Raw genomic sequence first — 26,614 nt, forward strand, 5'->3', positions numbered from 1 at the left:
AGAAACTTGAGGGTGAAGAAAAATAACAGAAATCTCTTTTATATTTACTCCTTCAACAAACTCCCGACCTCAGAAGGGCAAGCCATAAAGTACGTGATAAAGTCATACAACGAACACTTTTATTAATACTAATATTACTACATAACCATATCGCTTTCCTGAAATTCTCGTGTGTGTGTTTGAAAATCTACTGTTGTTCCACGCCAACCAGTCTATATTTTTGTTGTACCTTCGAAGTGAAAGATATTCATTATTACATTTGTTGGACTCTAGTGAGTCAGAAACTACAATTAATAAAGTGTTTGTTTTGTCTAGTATTCCTGCGATTAGAAGGGCCTTATCTAAAAGATATTTCATTTGTATATGAGAAAATAGTAAAGTTTATTTTCTAAGAATAAAATAAACCTTTTCAATGTGAAGCTAACATTAAGTTTTGAAGAGGAGCTAAACAGAAGAATTTGTTACCATTTACATCAGTTTTCAGACAGTTCACTATACTCTGAAATGGGAAGAAATCAAACTTGGAAATATTTTACTAGACTTCGTCAGAAAGTGCAACATGTAAAGGACATTACAAGGTTAAAATAAAATAAAGAACAAAGGTAGCACAAACGTGTTATGGAAACATTTAAAAGCACAGCAACCTACTATATTAGTGAATCCGAAAAAAAGTTTTAACGAATTTTAGATATTCAATTTTATCATCACAATTTCAGATGTAGGTTTGGATACGAATCAACATCTGAGATTCGAATTTCGGATCCAGATCCGAGATTCGAATTTGAATCCAGATCCGAGATCCGGATCTGAGATTCGGATCCGAGGTTCGGTTCTAGGTCCGGATCCGACAAGATCCGGATCCGGATCTCATTGGGTCCGGGATATCCGGATCCGAAAATGTTTGGCAATCCCTACCTAATATTGCTAAAACTTATACTATTCAGAGAGATAAGAGATACATAGTATCAAAAATATGTTTCTCTAAGTATAATACTTGACTGTTTGACTATTGGATGGGCTTCGAAATAGCGATAATAAATGCTTTAAAAAAGTTTCGGACCGAGTGTAAATGTGAAAGGCTGTTTCTACCTTTTGTCGCAGTCTGTGTGGAGGAAGATTCAAGCATTAGATTCACGAGCTGTATACAAGGAAGATAAATCAGTGCGTACACGTAGTGAAATGATTTGTGCTTAGCATTTCTAGCAGTGAACCAAGTTGAAAGTGGCCTGAGATATATATGTAATGTAGAACGTATTGCAGAGCGTACTGAAGAATGAGGAACAGCAGACAGACTTGATAGATTATTTTGACTTATGTGAGGAAATCTTTTGTCGAACTCAGTAACTAACTAAGGAACCAAACGGTAATGGCATTATATCTGCCAGCATAGAATAAATGTTGTCTATCACGTACGAAAAAATTCTGCGAAGCGTAAAACAAAGACTTCTCGCACTTGATTGGACATAAGCATGTGAATTGTAATACGAGGTATCAAAGAGGACCCAAGTTTCCGGAGCACAAGAGCAGACGGAAGTTGGCATTGAAAAAAAAGCAATACTTCGATTTGCAAAAGGAACTCAAAACTTATGCACTAGTCTAATTGGCAATAAACTAAGGAAAACTGATTTCTAGAAAGTGCAATACATATTATATATTTAGATTAAAACGCACCTGAGATGTGATTAACGTGCATTAAATTGTGAAAGTAAATATTTTTGTCTTATTACAGGGCCCACAACAGTTTGTCATATAGACAAGTATAACTAATGTAAAACTTTGAGGATAGAGAAATAAATACGTTCCTTTCTTGGGACATTGAATCCATATGAGAACAGTGGCGGCATTTCAGATTCTGTCAGAGAGGCAAGATTATGCTCCGACAAGAGCTTGACGTTTTTTGTTATATATTGTCAAGACCATAGATAATCATTAATTATTGGTTTAATTTGTTTAGTTTAATTGTAGTACGGTCTTGAGTTTCAGGAGACCTAATTTACTCTTGTTTATCTCTAAAGAGATATGTGCAAAGAATACAGTATGTGTATACTTCAAATTGTATGAATTCTAGTCTATCAACAAGAGCTTGTAATGTTATGTAATAAATTTGTTAACATCCACACTTTTCTTCGGACAATGAGGACATCAAGAAAGTGACATTGTTTCGTGTCATCATGATTGAATTGAGGTTATGAGAATTTGGTTGAATAAGATCTTTTTAGATCTGGGACGCACGTGGACGAAAATCGGCCCGAGTGCTGAAACCGTATTACTGGATCGTCAGCAGTTTGAGTTGTATAAAAACCTTTTATTTTATTCAATGAGATTATCAGAGTAGCATTATCAGAGGATCAATATTAGAGAAGTAGCATTTAAAGTTCTACAATTCGTCAAGTTAAAACATTATTAACTTCAAATACTAAGAGAACAGTCTAAGAAGTTCAACGTTGAAATACAACCGACTGCTGTTACTGGTATACGATCATTCAGTGCTTGGTTCGACAAATCATCAACAACAGGTATGTGTCACAACCAAATTCTTTGCTAACCCAATTCGTTATACATGAGTTACACATTAAATTACACTTTCTTAAGTCTTCATTACACAAACAACACTTTACACATAAATGATTACTAGTTCTGTTAAAATACACATGTTTAAGTAGACATTGTTGTTATCATTTTAATAGGGCTCTGGTTGGCCCTCAATCAATGCAACCAGTGGTGGAGTATCCCCAAACTTACCTCTCATATAAATGCGAGTAGATATAGATTTGCTTCATGCAAATTAGATCAATCTGGGGAGCTCAGAGTGCTCTACATATTCAAGTTTTACTAAATTTTATCAAGAGCAACCCAGGTTGGCATGGTGGAGATGCTGTGAGTCATTTTGACTAGTGTAACGATCCTAGTAATTAGATGGCATAGTGGAGATGCTGTGAGGTCAGTTTGACTATTGTAACGATTCCAGTAGTAATTCAAGGCATGGTTGTTTACATCCCGCATTCTTGCTTGATAGTTGCTAAACCCTCCCGCCCACCCTCGCGAAATGTGTAAAACAGTGATGAAGTTAAATAATAATAATAATAATGACTAATTTTTCCATTTGGTAACAATAATTATGTGTGTAGTTAATAAGTTAGAAGTAAACATAAGAATACCTTATGAATTATTAAGAAATGGTTGTGTTATAAAAGTATATTTGCCTTATTACATGATTAATACAAAAGGTGTTTGTGTACAAGCTTATACGAAGGGTTTAGAATTATATAATGTGTGTATACATATTTTAGAATAAGTATAGTTTAATGACGGAAAGACGAATTATAACTAGAGCACAGAAAGCATTAGAAGGTGTAGACGTAGGAGTCGATAAGTTAGTACGTTTATTAACACCACCGCGGGGACGCAAGAAGTTAAACGAGGACTGTGTAGTAGATCAGACAATAGGAACACCAAGTTTTAGACCAGGTCCAGTTTCAAATTTTCCAGGTAGTCCTGTATCGGTAAAAACGTTTGATTTCCCACGTGAATTTGAAGAAATAAATCTAGATATAAAAGAAGAAAAACAAGTAAAAATAAATAAGGAACAGGAAGAACCTAAAATAGGATTAGAAAATAAAGATATGGCGACATCAGATAGAAGAGTAGCAATATTTACGGATATGAGTAGATTACCAAAGTTTGACTTAATAAAGGATCAAGACATAGTTGCGTTCTTTGATGAGTTCGATGACGCTTGCGAAATAGCAGGGTACGATGAAGACAAAAGGAAAACACTGCTAACCACAGTTTTCAAAGGTGTAGGTAGACAATGGGTAAAGCTATTTTTGAAAAGAAAAAATGTAGCTGACATTTCCTATAAAGATCTACAAAAAGATTTGATAGAAGAATTTACAAATTCTAATTTTAACCTAGATTTAGAAGACAGGATTAGAGACAGGTTACAGAGAGAAGATGAACCTGTGATAAATTTCGCGTATGATATTCTTACATTAGCAGATAGAATAGACGAGAAAATGAACGATACAAAGAAAATAGGATTAATAGCAGCAGGACTTTTGCCATATTTTATGGAAAAAGTAGGAACAAAAACTTTTGTATCATTAGAAGAATTCTTAGAGGAATTACAAAAAGTAGAGAAAAATAAATGTAAAATAGAAAGGAGACAGAAGAGAGATAATAAAGATAGGAAAGTAACGGTGAAAGATTTATTAAAGAAAATGAAAGAACAAATAGAAAGTGACGATAGTGATATAGAAATAGATAAGCTATTAATCAGAAAGAAAGAAGACAAAGAAATTAAGAAAGAGCCAGTTAGTGTTGCGCACATTTCAAAATTAGAAAAGAAAATTGAGGATTTACAAGTAGCATTAACGAATGCATCACAGTTCAATCATAATAAGGATCAAGGTCAGGAGTCAAATGGTAGTCAGGATCAAGGCCAAAATAGAGAACATAGGTCAGATCGAGGAAAAGGATTTAGAGGAAGAAATTTTAGAAATCAGAAATTTCGGGGAAACAATAGAAACTATGACAATAATCATTCGCATAATGGCAAATATAATAATGGAAATAATAGAGGTCGTGGAAACAATTACAGATCCGGTAACGGAAGAGGACAAAGAAATTTCAGGAGAAATTGGCGCGGAAGAGGTTTTCAAAATAATTTCCCGAATAATTATCAATATAATCCGCAATTTCAGCCTAATTTTCCGCCGCAATATTATCAACAGATACCAATGGTATCTCAACAACCTCCACAGTCTCAGTCTGCGGTACCAACAATGGTTCCACAACAATTAAATGGAGTGACATATTATAATCCAACTACTCAGTCTTTAAACTGAAACAAACTGTAAATGAACGAGGCACATTTACAGGAAATAGAGTTAGGAAGATTAGAGAAATAGTAGCCTCAATAGATTGTGACAATGAAATGGTATTTTTACCAGTTTACATAGCAAACCGAAGAATAAGATCGACAATTGATACGGGATCACAATTGTCAATAATAAGTGATAAATTATTACCAACAAACGCAATAGTCATTCCGGAGAAAACCCAAATTAGAGGCATCACGCAAAATTCATTGACAATTGATAAAGTAGCAATTGTTCAATTTACAATAAATGGTAACAATTTTCACCATAGATTTAGAGTTATTAAGGATTTCCCTAATCAAATTTTAATTGGTAATGACTTTTTACACCCGCACAATTGTCAAATTCATTACGGCAAGAGACAGATTATTTTACAAAGATTTGGTCGACCTCCAAACAAAAATAGGAATAATAATAATCCACTAAATGTTTCTGAAAGAATATCGCATATTCTAAGGGTATGCATGGTTCCGAAATTTGTTGTAGCAAAGAAAACATTTTTAGCTCCCAGAAGTAGAGTAATTGTTCCATTAAAATTAGTAAATTCGTGGACAAATCAAGAATATTTATTGGAACCTAATAGAGAAACGGAACAGAGGAAAAATATTTTTATTCCTAGGGCACTATTAGCACCAAATCAAACGTTGTTGGAAATAGTAAATCCTACTCAGAAACGGGTATGGTTAACTCGTAATACAGAGATCGGAAAAGCAGAAGATTATGTTGAAGATCAGGAGTTGATAGATCAGGGTTTGACACAGCAAGAGATTGACGAAGTGATACAATCTAGAAAAGAGTTTGATAAAACAAAGTTAAACATAGGTGAAAAAACGGAAGATAGGATAAGACAAAAATTGGAAACTTTATGTCAAGCATATTCAGATGTATTTGCCTGGAGAAAAGAGAGTATAGGGAAAATTAAAAACTACAGCCATCACATAGAGTTAAAGACAAAAGTTCCGTTTAGGCGCGCACAATATCCAGTACCAGTAGCTTTAAAAGACAAAGTTAGAGAGCACATAAATGTTCTTCTAAAACAGGATATTATAGAAGAGGCTGCAAGCCCTTATAACAGCCCTATGTTATTCATTAAGAAGCCAGACGGGAGTCTCAGAAGTGTATTAGATGCGAGACAATTAAATAAACACGCAGAATTTTTCACGGTGTCTTTACCGCCTATACATTCGATTTTATCATGTATGGGAGGTCATAAATGGTACTCTGTATTGGATATAAAATCTGCTTATTTTCAAGTGCCAATCACAGAAGAATCACGTGATTGCACTGGATTCAATATTCCGGGTCTAGGAAGTTATAGATTCACTAGACTAATTCAAGGTTATTTGAGCGCACCGGCGGTATACTCTAGAATAATGGCTATGGCGTTGGCGAACATATCGGTTGAGTCTGTATCCTATTATATGTATGATATTTTCCTATTTACTAATGAGCAGGAGAAAATGTTAGAAGTTTTAGAGAATGTCTTCAAAAGATTAAGAAAATTTGGAATGAAACTGTCAGTAGAGAAATGTCAATTTATGAAGGAAAAGGTTTTAGCGTTAGGCCATCTAGTAAGCGAGAGTGGATACGAGATAAGTGAGAAAATAATGAAGGCAATTAAGGTGTTTAAACCACCAAAATCACCAAAGGAATTAAAATCATTCCTAGGACTGACAAATTATGTAAGAAGATTTTGTAAGGATTATGCGAATCTAACATCAGACTTACAGAAAATTTTGAAAAAGGGACAAAAGTTCGTGTGGAATGAAAACCACCAAAAAGCATTCGAGGAATTAAAAGCTGCTCTATTATCTGCTCCATTGTTATGTCCATATGTTCAGGGAAGACCTTTACGGTTATGCACGGATGCATGTTCAAAATCCGTAGGCGCAGTGTTGCTACAGCAACAAGAAAATGGTGACTGGACACCATTAGGATACTATAGTAGGCTATTAAGACCAAATGAACAATCAAGACATATTGTGGAACAGGAATTACTTAGTATATTAGCAGCATGCAAAGCATTCAATTTTTATTTATATGCGAATGAATTTGAATTGTACACGGATTGTCGTGCCCTTACGTATTTAAAAACATGTCCTAAACTATCACCAAAACTTTTACGTTGGTCTTTAGAACTCGAAGAATACAGGTACATCCCGGTTCATTGTGAAGGAAGTAAAAATCCATCTGACGTATTGAGCAGAAACACAACAATAACTCCCGATAAAAATGATTTCGATTTAGATACACTCGATACATTTCTAACGTTTGAAGAGAATATAGATGTAGCCGAATTACAGAGAAAAGACAAAATATTCGGACCGTTGATTAATGCAATAGAACATCCAGATGAATGTACACCGGAACTCGAAAAACAAGCTCGAATATATGAAATACGAGAAGGAAGACTGTATAGGATACATAGGTTTGCGAATGCAAAGAAATATCTACTGTGTATTCCATTTTCGTTGCGTGAATACGTATTTAGACAATTACATGTAGAACAATACGGAGGAGGACATTTCTCCTATAGCAAGTGTTATGCACGAGCAGTTAGGAAAATTTATTTTCCTAATATGAAGAAATTTTTTCACGATAAGTGCGCATCTTGTATAAGTTGTCAAGTGAACAAGAGGAAGACTGGACGTATTCCGTTACATCCACAGACGTACCCACAGTACCAACCGTGGGATAGCGTAGTGATAGATGAGGCTGGACCATTTCCGATATCAAGCACTCATAGGCATAAATATATCTTAGTTATAGTAGACCAAGCTACTAGATATTTGATAGCGAAATCCATTCCAAATGTGTCTGCAGAAACGATATGTCAAACTATATATGAAGAACTAATATTAAAGTATGGCATCCCAAAGCAGATTCTGCTAGATCGGTTGTCCTCACATCGGGGGAAACTAATGGAAGAAATGGCCGAGCGGTTTGGAATTCATCTAAACTTTGCTAACACAGGAGCCCACTATAAAATCGGTCAAGCGGAAAGAATGAATTTAACTCTACAAACAGTAATGAGACACTACTGTGATAAGAAACTTAATTCATGGGACGTTGTATTACCGAGTATTGTATTTACTTTAAATACACAAATACATGACGGAATGAAATATAGTCCATATTATTTGTTATTCGGTAAAGAGGCTAGAACCCCTCTTGAAAATTCTTTAGACATTCCATGTGAACACGAAGATAACGAGTTACGTATTGCCGCATTAAAAGAAGCTAGAAATTTAGCATATAAGAACTTGCAAAAACGATTCAAATCTCAAAAGAAATATATGGAAAAGAAATTTGATCAACCAACTTTTGAAATTGGCCAAAAGGTTCTAGTGCGTCAGATGCCAACACCAGGGACACCAGCATGTTTCGCAGAAAAATATAATATTAGAGCGGAAATAATTGAAAAGTTAAATAATAATTCCTATAAGGTGAAATATTATAATAATAAAGGACAGGTGAAATATGACTCTGTCGAAATTCGTAGATTAAAGCCATATATTGAGGATGAATTAGAAGAAGAAACGCTAGGTGACTGAGAAAAAAAAAACATGAACTTTATTTTGCTTATAAGTATGAGCACTGACCTAGGTCGAGTCAGCCCGACCTAGTTGGGTAGTGAACTTAGTGTTCACATAATATCCCAAAGAACCAAAGGCTAACGCATTGACGGACAGGAAATGGTCTCGTCTCTTACAGTGTCATATGCTTATAAGGAAAATAAAGAGAAATAAATAAGTAAAGTAAAATAATATTTAATATTGAAGCTAATTACCCAAACTTACCTCTCATATAAATGCGAGTAGATATAGATTTGCTTCATGCAAATTAGATCAATCTGGGGAGCTCAGAGTGCTCTACATATTCAAGTTTTACTAAATTTTATCAAGAGCAACCCAGGTTGGCAATATTAGTATAGGCTACATTTAAAAAAAAAATGTATTTCTCAAACTTAAGTAGGAACAATTGCTTCCCTGCCCTCCCAAATGACGGCCCTGTATTAGAAAGTCATTACTCGCTATATTTTACAGTTTTTGATCTTCGGTGATCACATTTTAAACCGGAAGAAGTAAGAAAAATTAAACTCTTCCGGTTTTGTAGAGTGCTACGAGCGCAAATGATATGATTCGTTGAAACGCTGAACCAATTTCCAAAATCCGTTTGTCCCTATCTATTATCGTTTTTATGGTACGGCTATCAACGTTAAAATTAGAAATTGTTGATTTTAACACTCCCGGTTTCAATAGAAGGTTAACGGAGTAGATAGCATGTATTGTTGGGACGTTTAATCGATTCCAGGAAAACATTTCTCGGTATCTCTCGCCGTTTTTGCTTAATGGAAATCAATAATGAAACCAGAAGTACTAGTAAATTTAAAAAATGTTCGGTTTTAGAAGAATGTTAAGAGTAGAGATGATATATTTTATTGAGAATTTGATCCAATTCTAAAAATACAGCTTCTAGCTATGTATTATCGTTTTTTGTTCTATGTCAATCAACGTAAAGCCCTAACTTGAACGTCCATATATTTCTACACTTTTATAAACTATTCCCAATGATCAGCAATAAGAAATTCAAAGCAAGAATATTTATTTGAAACATATACTAGTCAACTTTAACTGGAATAGCAGTGAAGTTTGGAGATTCATATACCTCTATAATTGTGTCTTTATGTACCTCACTACCTGTGAAATGGAATCAGTATTTTAAAAATGAACTAGTTAGTGATTTCCTGTTATTTTTAATGCGTGACAAGGAATCACTTGCTTGGAGAATGTTTATAGTGATCTTAGAAGAAAAACGCTGATCGAAAGATAACAAGAAGTGTTGGGTCCACGGCTGAGTGGACATCTGCAAAATTTCTTATCTGATTGCTTTCAACGACATTCCTCGGTTGGATGAGCACAAGGAAGACTTTTGCTTTCTTATTGAAGATTGAAAGAGATGATAAAATGTGGCACCTTGAAATGCGATATATCCGTTATTCCTCTGTATCATCTGCTTGATTTTGCCGCAATTAAACTGTGTATGTAATTAGAGATAACAGGCTTTCACATAGAGAACATATTGCATTTTTCTCTGTCACCATTCCACCGCAATTCTTTGATTTACAAAAAGTGTTCACTCTTGCCCTGGTTACCCATATCCAGCAACCGGGAGAGTGTTCATTGAGCCATCGATTACATTACGACCATAATGCGGCGGTGCCCCATCTTATTGTCAATATTGATGAAATCAACCTTCCTAGTTCAACAAAATTGGTATAACAGTGTTTTCAAGTATATCTCGACATTGTGCAGCATCCAAGGTCCCATCAATGAAAACAGGGCCAAAAAGTTTTTCACTTCATGCTCCACACCACACCATTACCTTACATATATCTTGCATCTTTAATGTATCTATCCAGTTAAGATTTGTATTAACCCATTACCGGACATTTTGGTTGTTAATCTCACCTGTTACATAGAAATTTGCCTCATCATTAAAAAACAATGTTATGAGGAAATACTGGGTCATGAGCTATCTGGGCCAACGCCTACTCACAAACTTTCATTCTGTATGAATCATCCTCTGACAATTTTTGTTTCAACTGTAATTTTTAAGAGTGCTACTTTTCCCTTTTTAATATTCTTTAAACACTTTCGACGCTAACATTATGTTCACTTATGATAGATATGATAGACGTCGCACACTCTTCATAGGACTTTTCACCAATACACCCAATACAACTGCTGATATGTATGGATCAGTTGCTTTTTCTGATCGAGGTAAATCATCAACATTTCCCGTTGCTCTGAATTTGCGGATTAGTTTTCGTATAGCACTATCTGTCGCCAGTTCGCGATTAAGATGTCGCTCTTTGAAGACGGCTATTATTATTGCTGAACTGCGTCTTCCAGCCAAAAGGATAATTTCGAATCTTTTCTCTCGAGTTAGCATCCTGTCTTACCTACAAGAAAAAAGTAACAAGACAGACGGTTCCCGTCTATACATTGTTCAACACATAAAAAAAAATAAGTCTAAATGATGACATAATCTATCCTAAAGCCATTCACAACTTGAAAACCGTTGCAGATTAAAAAAAAAATAGATAGGATTTTTCGGTACTTGGCAAAATGTCATACTGGACTAATACAAATCTTAATTAAAGCCTGTGACAAACATCTTGGCATTTCAGCTTAACGAATAAAACGCAAGCTCTGACGCGATGTTACCGAATGCTAAGGGGTGTGGTTATGGCTAAGCAGACGAACTACAGCGCGATGAGGTGGCAAAGGATAGACGTGGATGTGTGCAAAATAAACATGGCAATACCACAGGCCTCTCATTTGCTAGCAGCGTTTAAAGGGAACTTGGAGCGCCGCCTTCAAATGCCAAGATGTTTGTCACGCCGTTTAGATAGAGTATCGAAGATGCAAGATGCAGGTAAGGTAATGCTGTGGTGTGGAACATGGGCCGAAAAACTTATTGAAGCTGTTTTCATTGATGGGACCTATTGGACCTGTTTTGTATTGATGGGACCTTGGATGCTGCACAATATCGAGATATACTTGCAAACACTGTTATGCCACTTTTGTTGAATGAGGAAGATTGATTTCATCAATATTAGCAAAAAGATGGGCCGCCGCCGCATTATGGTCGTAATGAAATCAATGGCTCAATGACCACTCTCCCAGTTGCTGCATGGATCGGTATGCACCACTTGAGTGGTCAGCAAGATCCCCCGAATTAAGTCCGTTCGATTTCTATCTTTGGGGACACTGTAAAGCTATTGTCTACCAGTGTAAAATTAATGACATTGGCTACCTGAAAAGGAGAATCATTACAGCCTGTGAACAAATATCACCAACTATCCTTCACAGAGTGCATTAACACTCGGTCACACGGTTAAGGATGTGCATAGAACAGAAAGGTGGGCATGCTGATGCTGAATATGTCATGTGATTGTAATCGTCTTATTTGTGTTAACTCTCTCTTCCTGGTTATTAAATAAAACGCAATGTTAGATGTTACAAAGCTTGTTTTTTTTTTACTTTATCCTTCAATTCGAAACTACTAATATCCTTCCCTTTACCACTAATATCCTTCGCACAGCACATTTCACAGCATTTCAAACATAGCATATCCTAAATCTATTCACAACTTCACAACCGTTTTCCAAACAACCTCACCGTTGAGTTCCTCTTCGAACGAGGATGTTGTTTAGTATGTCACACGACCATGTTGCCATTTAAAATAAACAAGTTGATTCCAAGATGGCAGTCACCAGTCACCAAGATGGCGGACGACAACCTTAAACACGTCATAATGTTTCCCCTCTCACACCAACATTGATCCCAATTGAGTTTGGATCGACTGCATTTGCAGTTTCGGCAAATATTTAGCCCGGTCCAGATTTTGTATTTCACTTAACAAAATATTAACTTTTAATTTTTCGGACATTTGAACATTTTTCCAATATGATGAACGAAAAAGTAGTGGCATTTTAGTATGCCATTTAAATAATCTTTACCAACATCTATGTCAAATTTTAATTTGTTAATAATTACTTCCTAAGTTCAATAAAATTTTTAATCAGTTTGATGGTAGTTTTCGGAATTTTAGAATTTAGAGCTAAATATTTCTAAAAGTATGTTCGATGAAAAATTGTTTCTCTATAAAAATATTGTTATCTATGGTCTATAAAACAATACTAAGTTTATCTTTTTATGTTCAACCATAGCGAAGATATTGTTATTTTTATGTGGGTATTGTTCAATTGACACTTCCAGCTGCCATTTTCCAATATATCTGCGGTCACTTCGGATTTCAGGCGACTTATAGTATGTTGTTTAGAACATCATTCCCAACATCTGTGCTAATTTTCAGCTTGTTACTAATTTGTTTCTTACTCTTTGGTAATTTGATTATAAATTGACAAAAGGAAGTTTATTGGACGCACAAATTTAATAGTGTAATTAGTAAAGACGTGTAACAAGATACCCAATGCGAATTCGTTTTAATTAGTTTTTATTATTAAATGCATCTAACAAATATTATATATAATTGCCTCCCACTAAGTCTTTCTTACTTTATACAATTCATGGATACTTTTTAATATTTTCTCTAGAAATCTGCCATTACCAATGTACTTATTTAATAAAATGTTCATTCTGTCTTCTACCTAGTGAGCTACTATTACAATTGTCATCTTTGTTATAATATTTTCTTGTGTAGAACTAGAACCACCACTTTAAAAAAAAAATCGGACAACAAATAATGACAACCGTTTGTGCAGGATTATGAAGCAAAACTTTCTGTTTATACAACTATTGTTAACAAAACTGTTGCAATTTTAAAATGGTGGTGGAAAAAGTCAACATTTGTATAAATGAATCGTCTCAACTCAGTGGCGTATTTACGATTTTTTCAGGGGGGCGGGCTTTGCTAACTTTCGGGGGGGCTTTGCCTGAAAATGTGAACATTCTGCAAGATAATTCGTATACTCTATTATAGTAAGTAAGATTTCGGGAGGAGCTTAAGCCCGGAAGCCCTCCCCCCAAAATACGCCACTGTCTCAACCGATAGATCTTTGGACATTTACTTTGCCAGGTTTTTGACGGAAAGCTTAATATATGCTAAGAAATTTTAAAAATCGTCAGTTTTTACTTTAAGTTTACTGATTTCCTGTTTCTGTCCGTTACTTCGCGAGATGCGGGTATGGGGAACCCCTCTCCCATTCTGCACTTATTTCACTTTCTGGATGTTAGGTAAACAATAAACTGAAAATAACAACTAAACTTAGGCCTAATTTATCACATATTCACTTCACAAGTTAAGTTCTTTGGGTTCACTTCCTACTTAAGGTTTTGTTCCTCATATGGGAACCAAAAAGAAAAAAATAAAATAAATGGAAAGAAATCTAGGGTAAAATTTACAATATACACTCCAGCTGCACATCGATAAGAGTGACCACTTTAAAAGGGTAGAATAGAGTAGAGTAAGGTGTGCATAAATAGAGTAGGGTAGAGTTAGTTAGCTTAGGTTTAGAGCAGTTTGAACTCATTTGGTTAAAATTAATATAGTGTAATTTCTTGACTCTGCGTAGATACCAACTGAGGAGTCTCTATACACCTACCGCCGTGTTCAATGCTATTTATCTTCCCACAATCCAACCATTCGGTAACCTTTCGCTAAATAATTCCCTCCACTTGCCAAATAGTTCCATGTTTATAATCACTTACAAAAAGAACAAACACTACTTCCACTCTCTTTACATATTATTAAGCACACAAACAATCGAGTTATCCATTTCTTCTCGGTAAATTTTCAGTTTTGCTAGAAATGGACGACCAACTTTGGAATATAACCTGATTTTTGTGATGGTCTTTGGCGCGATAAATTTCGTTTGTAGATCTATAATTACAAAAATATAACAATTTTAAAATGACGGAAGCCTGGAAATCTGAAGTATAAATGTATTATCTGATCAAACATCACATTTACATAGGGCTTCCATCGAAACACGCTATTAAATTTTGCAATATATTCACATTTATTCAGTTGCTTCTTCCTGAAATTTCAGAATTAATTAAATAATTGATCAATACTCACCAACAGTGAGTGACAGCGAGTTATGGGCTCCCGAAGGGCACGTGAGGGGACGAAGCCCCTTGTCTCACTAAAACAAATTTCTTAAAATTTTCTTAATGCATATAAAAAGTACCAAATTTAATATAGCAACCAGCGAGATGTTCCCCTAGAAAATTTTCTTCGGGCGCCCAAGTCTATTATTTTTATCACTTGAGTATCAATGACTCATAGAAGAATAAATATAGGACGAATGACTATATTATAGAAGTTTTTTTTTTCAAAGTCTTTCATTCCCATCCGGGGATGGGCGGGCCGCAGACGGTTATGCCGTCTCTATGGCCACTGATAGAAGAAAAGGTTTGACGAATGAATATGAGAAGGTTCTCAGGCTGACCTCTTGTAGAGGGAAACTGGATAATTACTTATAGTATCGAATAATTCTCTAGGAAAGACATTATGAAAATCTAAGATTGTCCCAGGTAAACAGAAACATCTGAGAGATCGAATTTGCGTGCATTTAATTTATACTTCACGCCCTTCCAAAAGTATTAAAGCATTATTACTGCATATGTTTAATACGTAACTTCTATCATTATCATCTAGTGAGTTTCTTGTTACACGCATTTAATATACACATTTCTTTATTGTCACTTTGTGACTCATCACCGTTATTGCACAAATTTAATAAATTCTATTTTTATATGTTTGTTGAAGTTTAGCTTGCCTTCTCAATACCAAGACTATAAGAAACGTGAGCCTACAGCGTAAGACGGAATCTGAATCACCATAATGGTTTGATTTTTTTTTCTTGTTAATATTCTTCCACTGGCAATTGAACTCGAGACCAAGTGTAGGCCTACCAAAGGTGCGCGCGCCCGCTAGGCACTAGATCAGCAGGGATGACTATTTTTATTGTTATTGTTATCTAATGAACCGTCAGTACTGTATTCATATAGGATGGTCCAAAATCAAATGCAAAAAACCAACTTGTTCAAAATATTCCTCCACATGGCTTATTTTGTTCCTCTAGTTGTAACCTAGTTATCTGCTAAATTTCAGCCCTGTTGTTCAGTATTTACAGGTCGCTTCGTTTTAAGCATTTTTTGTTCGTGTAATATTACGAATGATCTAATGCTAGAATTTTAGGAAGTATACGCTGGGCCGTTTTCAAAAATATAGCGTAGGACTATGCCGGACCCACCTTCATATATACTCATTCATTCGTAAATTTAAGGTAAATATATGCTGCACTCAGTGGCGTATTTACGATTTTGTTTCGGGGGGCTTTGCTAACTTTTGGGGTGAAAATTCTGCAAGAAATTTCATATACTTTACTATACTAAATAAGATTTTGGGGGGCTTAAGCTCGGAAGTCCCCCCTAAATACGCCACTGGCTGCACTATAAAAATGTTAGGTGGGCAATGGGTATACTCCGCATTACATTCCTGTATACTACATTATAGGTGTCAATACTACAATGTAATTTAAAGCAGTCGCTGAACTAATAGCTTCATAGCTTTCAATATGATATCTAGATGGCGACAGGTGAAGTAATAGATCATGAAGCTCCACTTGCCAATCGAGCCCTTCTCAATGACATTAACTTTTTGTCAGTTCTGAAAACACCCAGATGAATCTATTTCCAGTAATACAAATGCAGAATTTTCAAGACATGTCTGTCTTTTGTCTGAACATTTATTGGGATTAGAATTTTTTTTAAAGCACAGAGTATAAGAAGAAACAAACGAAAATATGGTCCAAACCCTGCAGCGGCCAACGTTACGACACTATTCATTACCATTTCACAACGATATAAGCTGGAAAAAGGCAAATAGAAGTCTCAGTCTTTTCTCAAACAAACTCCATAATATTGACGAGATAATCCTTTTTTCCAGAGTTTTGCGAATTATCAAAACAAATGGCTGTGGTGAATGATGTACCCGAAATATGTATAAGACCGCATTGTCACGTTACATGAATCTTGTAGCTGTCATAAAAAAAAAAAAAAAAAATCTTCAAACCCCCTACCACATTTCACCATGTAAACATAGTCTTGAAAGGGGCATACAATATTGTTTTTCATCTTGCAAGGAGTTGAACCATGTGCAACTTTCTGGGACGTCTTGCTTGCTACCTGCTATCGCCCTCCCGCACGCATAAAGGAAAAAAACAATTTCGCCGCTTCCGAAACAACAGATTCTTTTGGACAGGGAAGGGAAGTGCATTAAAATACAGGTTTTTAATAAGGAGGTTCACTTTTTGTTCACTAGATTGCAATGCGAAAAAAGTCAGCATTTGTACAAATGAATCGTCTTAATCGATATATCTTTGTTTGTGCTGGTTTGTGCGCAAAAAAAATCGTTTGCAGAACAAAATCATAGCAATTTTAAAATGGCGGAAGCCTGAAGTGTAAATGTATTATCTGATGAAACATCACATTTCCATAGGGCCGTTATGTTTCTAGACTAAATATCCGAAAGACCCTATGAAAATTTGCATCTATTCATATTCATTCAATTACTTCTTCCTTAAACATCAGAATTAATTGAATAATAGGTCAATTCTCACCAACAGTGATTATTCTTATGAGTTGAATATCGATGACTTATAAAAGATTTTTTAACGTATGTATAGGGGAAGGCGAGACAGAACGGGGTAGCGGGATGGAAAGGGGCACCTCTCCTACTTTCACGCTAAGTACGGGACGCGACACTAGTCTTAGACGGCACAAGACCTAAAAATCATTTCGCGGCACAAGTCCAAAATGGGACTAGTCCTAAATGACACTGGAGCTAAAATTCCTTTGTGGCGCTACCATCGCATCCGTGCCAAGAATACTGCCAATCTGTTAGTCAAAGTTCTAGATATACTGTTTCATATTGCAGAACCAGATTCTAGGTTAGTTCTTACAAGTAATTGGTATAAATACATATTCTATCGTTCTAAAATAATAAATAAATAGATAGATAAAGCATATTGTTCTTTCTTGCTGTTTGCATGATAGCATTTGTGTGGTGGCAAAATATTAACAACCTACCAAATGTGATTCATCGATCTTTTATAATGTCTGTTATGTTTGTTTTTTTTATTCCCAAATCATTGACCTCGTATTAGTAAGATAATGTTGTGTTTAGTTATACTCGGTTATACGAGTATACATCATAAATTTTACTTTCTTTGTGCTGATTTGAAGTAAATTATTTTTACACATATAGTCCAGTCATTATAGGTTCAAAAATGAAGTTTTAGAAAAAAATTCATACAAGCAAGGGACTTTGTATGAGCATTCTATATATCAGCGTTTCCTAACCTTTTTCAACTAGCGGCACACTACGGGTGTTACTTGGATTCTCGCGGCAAAATTATAGATATTATCTGTAAATACAAAGCACAGTGGTATTTTTTCTGTGATTATTGATCTCCTCGAACACTGATTTGTCCCCGAGGTAAATCATTATGCTTATTTTTCATTCTAATTTAAAAATAGAAAGCAAATGCAATGAAATATTGGACTCAAGTTCTTAAAAATACGCTTTCCTTTTTAAAAACTGTAACCAACCTTTTACTAAGAAGGAAGATCACTAAATAACGAACGAACAAACAAATCTCTTTTACTTTTAAAACACAATTGTAGGTTATTTGTCGAGAGGATTGAATGATATTTTAAATTTTCAAGTTGCGAAATAGTCTGCAACAATAAAGAAGCAATAACATTAGAAATGCACGGAACAGTAACACGGTATGAAACCTAAAATTGTAGATTCATAGTAGAGGTTCATAGTAATGTGAAATACAAATATGCTTTTTCCCCTACGTTTGATTTCTATAAAATTAATAATTTTGTTTCGATTCCTCGCGGCACACTGGTTGGGAAACGTTGCTATATATCTTTAGGACTCAAAATATATAAAGTCCCCAAAAATAAAAGTTGTGCTCAAGCCGCCATCTTGAAAAATGGCTCAACATCCAATATTTACGATGGAAGTCGCAGACATAGGTTTAAAATAATATAGCATGCACACTAATTGGTCAATTAGTACAAATTATACCTCGTTAGAATCACAATAAAATAAGCTTTCATATGATATATAGCAAGTATCTATAGTACACGTTTGTAAGCACTGCAAACCATAATTCAGTGTACCTTATTGTGCCCCATCTATTCACGTGCATGCGGAAAAAACATTACTTTCGATAAACACGTGCTCGTCCTTAGGTTTGGACACAAATTAATCAACTACTGGTGCTTTTTGTACCTCAAACTTCAAACAAGATATTAACTTTATTTTAAGTACTCGCTTTATTTACCCTTACATAGCCGTTTATGTTAAGTACACCGTTCCGCCCCGCCTTCCCCTATATATATATAAAGGGTGTCACAAAAAGATCGGGAAGGTGGTATATCTCGAGAAATACACGTCGTTAATCTTGACTCTCTAGCTAGACTGACGTTCTCTAATTCTTTCTTTCAAATAGCCGTACTGCTAATGCCAGCTGGGGTGTACGAATGGTCACCCATCATCTTTCCCCTGCCGAGATTGGACACTGCTTGACTTGGCTAATTTCGCGAGAAGTGGTATTGTAGTGCCACTAGGCCGTTTGGCAATTTATATCTATGCCTTAATTAATATTTTACACCTTATTAGACGTAAAAGAAGAAGAAAGAATTTGACTTAATATTTTGTACGAATTTGTCAATATTATGATACGAAATTCAATTGAAAATAATTACAAACTAATCGAACTAAATTTCTCTTTCAGATATGTATGGAAAAAAGTTCGAGATAGGAACAGGGGTTACCAAGGCGTTCTTCAGAGGGATGAGAGTTCAGACCCCACTGCCGTGAAAACTGTAGCCGGGAGTCACATGATATCCGATGAGGTATGTATTATCATCATTTATTGTCCATATATATATATATGTATATATCTTACTTCATTATAGATTTCGCCCCTTATTTTCTGAACATCAATATACGTACATCAAAATATTATTATATATTTATCTATTGTTGATAATTTTTTCCCTCGAGAAGTCGGTAATTCACATACTGAAGGACAGTAAAGAATAAGGTAAGAGTATCAGTATTGGACATTAAAGATTTTTTTTGGTACTTTTAGCATCATTAAAGTTCACTTGTTTGATAGTTCGTGCCTTCATTTACGGGATTCTTGAGCGAAATTAGCTGTGGACTATTTAGAAACTAGATGTTGATGAGAGATCTGCGGCTGGACCAGAAATGAACACGTGAAAAATCGAAATGTACCAGTAATGACCACCGTTTTTTTTTTTTTTTTTTTTTTTTTTTTTTTTTTTTTTTTTGCCTGTGATAAACACTTACCTCTGACTGGAGAAAGTTCAATAACAGTAGCAAATGAGATTATTATAGTATACTAACAAAAAATTCATCGTGTTATACACCTTCTTCTTGTTCTTCTTCTTCTTTCAAACGCTAATTCTTGTCTTTGCTGCCAAAACTTCGTATTTTCAGCAGTCCTTTTCATCACCTTGTAGGAAGTACATCCAATCTCATTGATCATATTTTTAAGGTACAATGTTCTCGGTCGTTCTTTCGTCTTTTTCCCTACTATCTTGCCTTCGGAAATGTTTTTAAAGAAAGCATCATGTCTAAGATTTTCTTGAGATTTTAGTGTAATACAAGGATTTATTCATTAAAATGCGCGAAAGTTTTTGTAGCTAGGATGATCGTTAACTAAAGTATTTTCACATTTCAGTTCTCTTTAAGTTACTGAACGGTTACAAAATGTCACCTATTATTACTGATGATCATACGTACGATTATGATCCACTCCTCTTATAAACTTACAAATGGTGAACTTTTTTTTTTTTTTTTTTTTTTTTGACCAGCGACTCTCTAAATCTCTAAATATAAAAGCGTTGAGAGAGAGAGGCACATCACACAACTTTGGTACCGGTCACTGTAGGTGTGCCTCGTTTTACTTCCCCCAGTGCCCCGTTCGTATTGTCTCCCAGGTAATTTAAAATTGTTTTCTTGTGTTCCTACGAAGAAGTTAATTACCGGCTATTCGCTTGGTCACAAAACAGCAATAATAAATTGTAAATAAACATTAAGAATATAATGACTTTAAAAAGAAACAAAATTAACTTATGTTAGTGATTATCAACGTTGAAAGGAACACTAACATAATTCGCGATATTTCATAGTAAAATAATGCCATGGTAACTGGCTTCAATATCAAAAGTAAAACGCATATAGCCTATATTCTACTACGAGAAGGGTAATTTCTTAGCGAGTTACTAGCTCTTGGCAGGGGCGGATCCAGGCTGAATGTTTGGGGGAGGAGGGCGGTCCTTTGAAGTCAAATCAAGTTAAGAGTGTATTGCAAAAAAAAATTTTTAGAAAAGAAGTAGCTCTTCTGTAGAATTACTTATTTAGATATTGATACTGATGATTACAAATAATAATAATATACTATAATAGTAAGTAAAAGTAGAATAATAATAATAAAATAAAAAATATCCTATTCTGGGGACGATCCCCCTTCCCGCCTAACCTGGATCCGCTCCAGGCTCTTGCCAAAGACTGGTTGTCTAAGAAATAGGCCAAAGTACCAGTAATAGTAACACCTGGCCATTATTGATCACATTCACAATTTAATTTACCAGTAATGGCCACCCCTTCTAAAACGGCGTTAAAATGTTAAGCCCGGCTTTAGTAGTGTAAAGGTTGTTTTACAGAATACATTTACTCATATGAACATACTCAGACTTAAACAAGAACTAATACTTAGACAATACTAACGAAAACGGAAACCAATAATGAGAAATCCTAACTCACTCTGAAGACGATGACGTACGAATCTACCATAATTAAGATTGATAATTACAGCAGAAACTAAGGATATTTTTAATTTTTTTATTGGTTTTGAACTATATTTTTGGTTCGATTTTTTAAAACTTCAATCCTAATATATACCTGCAATTTTTCGAAAAGTATCTCAAGACAAATATAAGTTTTGTTTGTATTTTTTGTTTCGCGGAGGTATCTGCACCTGAGGGTATCCTAGGAGCACCCAAATATGTTAACGTATTTTCACTTTATTGAAAATTCAAGGAAAATGCTCAGGTTCCTCCAGTGCATCCAGGATAGAGCCGTAATAATTGGCTGGCGCTATATTGAAGCTATTACTTATTGACAAAAATAATTGAAGCTATTGCTTATGTATTTATATATTTTTCAAAGTTTATAGTAAACTCAAGATATATTTCTACCTATCACAGTCTGGCGTCTGGCGATATTGATATCGTGCATAAAAGAGTCTACAAACTACAGCTTGTTCAAAAACCAGTTTAATGACAAGTCTTACAGATATGAATTCACAGTTGAAATGCTATTACACATTGAGAAGGATAATAATTTCCTTGAAAGGGTAGCTTTTTCTAACGAAGCTACCTTCCATACGTCACGTAAGATGCATAGGCATAACTGCAGGAAATAGGGTGAACAAAATTTACATCAGTTGGTGAAACATGAACGCAATTGCCTAAAATTACACGTGTGGTGTGCGTTGACTGAAAATTCTGTCATAGGCCCATTCTTCTTTGAAAAGGCTATAATTATAAGACTAACGCAAATGACAATGTTAGAAAATTATGCTGTATCTCGCATATTACAGGGACATGTGTTTCAACAACACGGGACTTCTCCCCATTATGCCCGTTGCTTGAGAGAATTACTGGATAATCATTTCCAGAACAATTGGATGGGAAGGCGAGGTCCCATTTCATAGTCCCTGTAATCGTCCCCGACTTGGTCCCCTGGACTTGTTGTTGTTGTTGGGAGTGCATGAAGACTTTTGTGTACCAGACCCAAGTTCAAGAGTTGGATGATCTACAACAAAGAAATATCGATGCTTGTGTACCCGTGGCACCTTAAATGTTACGCAACACCTGAAGGGAAGTTGAGTACCGCCTTGATGTTTGTGGGGCAACAAAAGTGGCACACATAGAGGTGTACTGAAGTAAGTTGATTATTTTTGGTGCTGGATATAAAATTCTATTCCTTCCTCTTTCCGAAAAACAAAACCGGACATTTGTTCTCGAGTTATTCAAATGTCTTATTGACATATTTCCATCCCGACACAATATATATAAATAAGGGTCGGATTTAGAGGGTACCCTGGTGCACGTGCACACTTCCTCATTGAAAATATACACTATCTAAACTGAGAAGCTAGCACTGAAAATAGCAACATTTTCCGAAACTTTCTGCCGTCATCTTTCCGCTTGGGGCTTAAAAGAAAGCGGAGTTTTCCAAAAGCAATAGTTTAAGTCGATTTTCTGAAGGCTGAAGGAAAACTATCCACCTCATTCACAAGACAGATGCCTAAAGGCGTTTAAAAAATCAAATGTAGTGGTAGTTATTAGTGCACCCTCCCGTGAGAAAATCCTGAATGTGGCCCTGTATATAGTATGTTGGTTTGTCGAAGATTATTCTAGCGTTCCGTTCAGCCCAGAAGCTACATGAGACGCGGACCTACAGCTTTAAGAGTCATCCGAATCATATGAACTCCCGTCAGGAACAGTGTTTCTTTCAGAAACAATGCTCCGGGGAGGGGCAGACTTTCCGAGGGGGCACTGCTAGTACTATTCTATTTATTATTATATTATAGACGTATTATTTTGGTCTCCTCCCGGGAGGCACTCTCAGAGATCCGGGGGAGGCAGTGCCCCCCAAAAAAACGTCTGGAAGAAACACTGGTCGGGAGTCGAGCCAGAGTCTCCCACACCGAACACATGTACGGTATAATTCAGTGATTGGGTCCCTCATAAATACCCTTCTCTTCCTGGGCGTCCAATATATTTATTCAGACACAGATCCAGAAGATATTCGTGTGAAATCATTTCAATACGTCGTTTACTCAGAACGATTGAACTACAAAACAAAATATGTTACAATTAGAGTAAAAACAGCTTGTCAAATCCCAATTTACCCGTATAAATTTCTATCGATCCATGGTGTGTGATCTTTCTCATTTCTTTAGAAGAGAACTTAGTATTAATTATAAACTTTGATCTATAAAAAATTACAAGTGAAATATCTATAAATATAGAAGTAATGAAACTTAAGAATAGGCAAGATAAACTTATTTATTCAGTTCTTAATTATTCTTTTTATGAAATCCAAGAAAAGAAACTTAATTTTTGTATTATACAAACGAGAATTGAATATTTTAGAGGTGAACATTTTAAACATTATACCGTGCTCTCTAGTGAATTTTCTGTTAACTCCTGGTATAATAAGCTTTATTTACCCAGTGCGAGACAAACCATAAACATCGTGGCATTGGAAAGTGAACCCACATACTATACGACGTACCTAGGACGTTCCATTTTGATTCCAATTATCCCATATAGTTCCGGGATTATTGGGGTAATTCCACTATTGGGATTATTGGGGTAGTGGACATTCCATGGACGTCCTGCATGGGACGTCCTAAAGGATTTCAACGTAGGATGTTCACGGAACGTCCCGGATGGGCACTAGCGTGCGCAGGACATTGGGAATGTGGGTGCCAGATCTAAAGTACCACCATATGGAATGTCATCCTCCCCGCCCCTTACCCCTAAGAAAAGATAGCATCATTACACCCGACGCTGCGTCGGCGACGCACGGCACACATGCAGACGGGAAGTAATTTACACGCAATCTCTTCTCAGTTTGTAATAATTCTACACAAAAAAGTTTGTCTAATGGGGGTGCCAAGGCACCCATGGCACCCATGTTGCGCACGCCTATGCGGATGGGACAGGAGATACCAGGGAAATCCCACACCGGACATACCTAGGAACACATTATCCCACGATTTACAAGTGGACATATCTTTGACGTTCCGTTGAATATCCCGTTTTCCGGGATATTAGCGGACATCTGGATATCCCGCAGAGGTTCTGTGGATGTCCCGGGAGGAAATTTGGATGATCCCAGGATGTTCCGTTGTCCATTGCGGATTAGTCTCGGACGTACCGTAGACGTCCGTGTGCTATGTGGGAAGAAACCATTCTCATGAATGTTCTCCTGATAGCTCAGTAAACCTGGGTTTTTCTTCGTACACAGGAATAGAAATGAAAGTAGCTACCGTAATTAATGCAATCATTTCATTATCTATGCTCTCAGTTATTAAAACCTCAGATATTTCAGAGTGCGCCCTCTGAAATACCACAGTATAAATAAAGGTACAAGCTTTTAGTAATAAATTCTTACAGTTTTATTGGTAAAGAACCCGTGAAAGGTGCAGTGGGCCCTTTACATTAGGCGCCCTTCCGATACCACATCAAAGATGAACGATTTTATTTACTCTTCTGTATAGCACAGTTCTGTACAACAAATACACTCAGTTACTATTGGCGTAAAACCCGTGAAGGTACAGTGCGCCCTCTACATAAGGCGCCCTACGAAACATCACATTATAGATAAGTGGTTTTGGTTATCCTGTATACCAGCTTTGTATAATAAATTCAAATACTGACTGGTAGTACAGAACCTGTGAAGAATACAAGGCGCCCTTTACATAAGATGCCCTGCGAAATATCACATTATTTTTTAAATTTTATTCCTCTGTATTTCAGTTTTGTATTATGAATTCATACAGTTGCTATTGGCATAGAACAGGTAAAGAGTATAATCACTTACAAAAATATTATAAAATTATATATCTATAAAACGAAACAATGTGATACATCAAGAATAGTTCGGATAGTGAAACGTACGATGCATTTATGTAATACTACACTAATTTACGATTTTATGTAGTCTCTAATTTACGACTTTTACGGCATCGAAGCTTTCACAGTCTTAATATGCATCCATATGTCCGAGCATATTGACTGTTATTGTGTGTTTTAAAGCAGTGTTCGGATAATCAGTACCTGTTGTATTTCTGAAATATAGCTGTATTAATTTCCGTAAAATGTCTTCCTGTCACCACGGCACGGCGCGTCCTCAGGCTGTGGATCGAGGAGAAGGCCTCTGGGATATAGAGGTTAGCTGCGAATGTACTGAGTAAGCAGTCGCGGACAGACAAGGGGTGATAATCCAGCTTGAGAATTTTGTGTGAGGCTAACAACCTCATCCTGTAAAAAAAGGATTGTTCAGATAAGTTCGCAGAATCCTCGGATCAGAACTGATAACTTGGCACGAACTCAGCAAAGTAAAATCGACATGAGATTTTGAAAATGGAATATAAGAAGTCTCTATAGGACAGACTCGTTAAAATTTGTAAAAAAATGAGTTTAGAAATAGAGGTTGGACCAACTGGGATATCAGGAAGTTAGATGAGAGAAGAAATGGAGGAGTCAAGTTGGGAAATTTTACGTTCTTTTACGGGGAACAAAATTAAAAATTACCAACTAGAAACAGGGCTTTTCGTTCACAAACGAATACGTAATATCAGCAGTTACATAGGTTGAATTTGTTAACGATAGATTTTCTTTTACTTCTCTTAAGGGTCGGTGGTGTAATATTATTGTTTTAAATGCACATGCCCCAACAGAAAATAAGGATGGCGATTTAAGAAATACAGTTTTTACGAAAGAATAGAACGGGTATTTGATCTGCAATACCATATGAAAATTCTGTTAGGCGGTTTCAATACGAAGGTAGGACGAGAGGGTATTTTCAAACCGATTATAGGGAATAAATGTTTGCATAAGTAAGGTTGTGACAACGGCGTTACACTCGTGAACTGTGCAATATCCAGAAACCTTATCGTGAAGATTACAAAATTCCAACATCGCAAAATTCATAAATATACTTGTACTTCATCAGATGGAAAAACACATATTCAAACTGATCATCTTTTAGAAGATAGAAAAGAACAGTCTCGCACAACTGATGTTCGGTCGTTCAGAGGAGTTAATTGTGATAGTAAGAGAGAGACTATCGTTGAATAAAGGAAATATTCAATATCTGAAAACGGAGCGGTGTATTATTTTTTTAAATAGAGGAGAGTCACGTGAGAGGGGAGCCAGATTGAACTGTCGAATAGATTTCGGTTTTAGAAAGTTTGGAATGCACTAGTATTCAAGATACTTGGTTGAAATTAGAGATAACATTAAAATTTCAGCAAAAGAAATATTCGGGCACGCAGAAATACGTAAGAA

The 26,614-nt window shown here is 35.7% G+C and overlaps 1 protein-coding gene across 1 annotated transcript in view; it reads left to right on the forward strand.

The window, feature by feature from the left end:
* The window catches only part of LOC145671015 (uncharacterized), a 691,049-nt gene that overhangs the window by 530,681 nt on the left and 133,754 nt on the right, over window positions 1-26,614 (forward strand). Inside the window, exon 4 of the mRNA XM_081739659.1 lies at window positions 19,231-19,351. Within this exon, the coding sequence (XP_081595785.1) occupies window positions 19,231-19,351 (121 nt within the window). The remainder of the gene's footprint in view (window positions 1-19,230; window positions 19,352-26,614) is intronic.

Source organism: Thermobia domestica, chromosome 15, assembly GCF_964235325.1.
Source record: "Thermobia domestica chromosome 15, izTheDome1.hap1.1, whole genome shotgun sequence".
In the NCBI taxonomy this organism is placed as follows: domain Eukaryota; kingdom Metazoa; phylum Arthropoda; class Insecta; order Zygentoma; family Lepismatidae; genus Thermobia; species Thermobia domestica.